At 23.0% G+C, this 3353-nt stretch overlaps 1 protein-coding gene across 1 annotated transcript; it reads left to right on the plus strand.

Annotated features, from left to right (window-relative positions):
• Positions 1-49: 49 nt before the first annotated feature.
• ENU1_099510 (hypothetical protein) lies at positions 50-3250 on the plus strand (the record flags this gene model as incomplete). The annotated part of the gene is made up of 1 exon (XM_008859269.1): positions 50-3250. A coding segment is annotated over one exon (3201 nt), but the record flags the coding sequence as incomplete, so codon positions are not given.
• Positions 3251-3353: the final 103 nt, after the last annotated feature.

Here is a 3353-nt window from a genome sequence, read left to right on the forward strand (position 1 = left end):
AAAAAAGACTTGAATTGAATTGATTATGCACCGTCCAAAATACACTCAGTTTTTAAGTAATAATGAAGAACATGATATTAGTAAATTAAGAGGAGAAAAATTTAATATTTTACAAGGATTATTTATACAACCATTTTTGCATTATACAGAAGTATTAGTTATAGTTACAGATATTAATATATCAGTTGTAGATATTTCAGGAAATGAATTTATTATTTTTCCACCATTTATTCATCAAATAGATAATATTCAAGTAACAAAAGGATGTTTTATTAAAGACACAAATTATTTTTATCTTATTTCAACACAAACGTTATATTGTTTTGAAGTAGTAAAAAGAGATCCATCATCTCTTCCTCTTTCAGTGTATCGACCTTCAACAACATTTTATTTGTATCCAAAACTTATTAATAAAATTGAATTTGCAAAAGAAATTATTGGGATTTTTCCTTTTGATCAAAGTGTACTTATATCATTTATTGATAATACATTTACATTATCAACACAACCAAATTCTGGATTTAAAATACAAAATGGTCAAATGGATATGACTGTAGAAGATATTGATGTTACTTCTTTAATTATTTCATCAGAATGTACATCTATGATTTATAGAAGAAATGATATGACAATAGTTTTTGCTGGACTTGTAGAAGGAAGTTCTCTTCCAATTATTAAATCAACGTTCATTTTACCAACAAATATTAAAAGTTATATTATTAGTGAAACATATTATTTTGCATTAATAGATGAAGACAATAAAATTCATATTTATCAATATTCTCCATTGAATTTTACATGTCATAAAGTTAAAATAATACAAAAGTCTATATATTGTAATATTGACAATAATACATTTACACCTAAAATTCAATTTCTTCCAAATAACAATCTTATTATTCAATGTAATGGATTATCTACAATAATTACACCAAATGGAATTGTTATTAATTCAATTGAAGAAGAAGGAAATTATCTTATTGATTCAAATTGTTGTAGATTATTTAAAATACCATTATTTCATTCTCAATTAATTATTAATGAAACAAAATTAATGAACACTATAGAAATGAATGACCTTGCTATTCAATATACTTCTACAACAATTAATATTATAACAAATACAATTCATTCAACAAAAAAAGTTTATTCTTTTATTATTCCACAAGAATTATTATCTAAATATTTTTATTCTATTCAATCTCTTTGTGTTTATCCTATTAATGATACTTATCTCTTTATTTTAAAACAACCTCATTTACTTGTTTTATTTGATTCTATTTCTTCTATTCAAGCAGTAATTCCAATTGATCTTTGTATTTTAAATAATAGTATTTCATGGGAATTTGATAAAGGGACTTTAATATTATTTCAATTATCATCATCTTTACTTCATATTTTAGCTTATAAATATCCTAATTTTACTTTACCAATTTATGATTCTATTGAAATTATTCCTCCTTTAGAAAATATTCAAATAACTAAAAAACACATTAAATCATCTTCTACACAAAATTTAAAATCAAATCAATTTATTGATTTATCTAACTCAATTAATTCTTTTGGTATTCTTTTAACGAATATTAAAGAAAGTTTTGTATATACATTAATTGGTTTTCCTAATCAAATAGGATTATTGACTTGGAAAATTGGTTATAAAAATAATTTATTCACATTTCAATTAATTAAATCATCTTCACTAATTCGTAATGATTCTATTGACCTTTGTTCATCAATTCCAATTCAATTTACATCATCATTTTCTTCATCTGATTATTCTTCTCCAACAACAACAATTATCTTATGGTCAAATTTTGTTGTTACTTTAACCAAATCAGATTCTAAAGACCCATGTGAAATTATAAATGATAGTGTTCATTCAATATCAATTCCTTTCAAAAATATCTTATTAGTACAACAAACTGGAAATGTAATTATTCGTCATTTAGATTCACTCTTTTATACATTTACTATTCCTGTTAAACTTTCTTTACTCATAACATCTCCTCCTTATTTAACTGTTCTTTCACCTGACTTTCCAACCTTACAATCTCAAATACAATTTAGTCGTCCTTTTTCACTTAAAAGAGGTCTTTCCATTCTATCAGACTCAACTGAATTTTCAAATTCAACTTCACTTATTAGTCCAAGTCTTCCTTCTCCAAGTTCTCTTTCAACTTCAATAACACCATCAATAATTCAAGGACTTATTAATGAAAATGAAATTGTTCAGCCATATAATAATTCTCCTGGACTTATTCCATTAACAACAAAAGATATTACAATACCATTATGTGAAGGATTAAAAGAATATAATTATCTTGGAGAAATTATGTTAGTAGAATTAACAAATGGAAAAGGAATTAAAGAGATAGAAGAAGAATTTGGAAATGATACACAAATATGGGAAAATGAATTAGCAAAATGTATGTGTAAAGTAACAGAAGGATATCATGATAAGAAAATTGGATATACAACATATGAAACAGTTGTAAATTATATTTCAAGAAATGAAAATTCAAGAAAAGTTATTTTAAATGCATCAACATTAATAAAAAATGAATATTGGAATGAATTATTTGAAATTGTAGATTCACCTATTGTTATATTTATTGATTGTTTAGAAAAAGAAGAATATGAAGATGCTATTAAATGTTTATTAATTATTATAGAATGTTATAATAAACCAGTAGCATTACAATATTCTATTGAATTAATTCAGACATTATTTGAAAAAAATACACAACTTCAGTTAATACCAGAAATAGTATCTATCTTTTTTAAAGACATAAATATTATTGTATCAACAGAAGAAAGTGCTATTAGTAATTATTTATTTGAGTTAATTAAAAGATGTATTTATCAATTATTAGAAAGAAATTCTTTTGAAATCCTTTATAAATTCTGTGAAAAAGATAATCCATTCTTAATTAAATGTTTTGATGTTGATTCTCCACCTGAAATAGATATTCTAGATGGTTTAAAAAAAGCACAATATTTTGTTAAATTACATTCTCCTCAACGTGTTTTATCATTCGGTAAAATCTTACTTGAAAATAAACATTATACTCAAACTTTATTATTTGGTATTTCATCTAAATTAAAGGCATTACTTATATTTGACCAATCATATTATTATCTTGAATTACTTAGTAATGAATTTCAATATACGAATCTTGAACTTGCTGAATTACTAAAAAAATATCGAGACATTTCACAAAATATTCAACCGTCTTTATTATCTTTATAACAATTATTTGTTATTTCTTATTCACTTATTTATATTTTATATCTTTTTATAAAATAAAATAAAACATTAACAATAAATGAATGTGTTATTTTCCTTTTTTTTT

The sequence above is a fragment of the Entamoeba nuttalli genome (genome assembly GCF_000257125.1).
Source record: "Entamoeba nuttalli P19 unplaced genomic scaffold asmbl_4294, whole genome shotgun sequence".
In the NCBI taxonomy this organism is placed as follows: Eukaryota; Evosea; order Mastigamoebida; family Endamoebidae; genus Entamoeba; species Entamoeba nuttalli.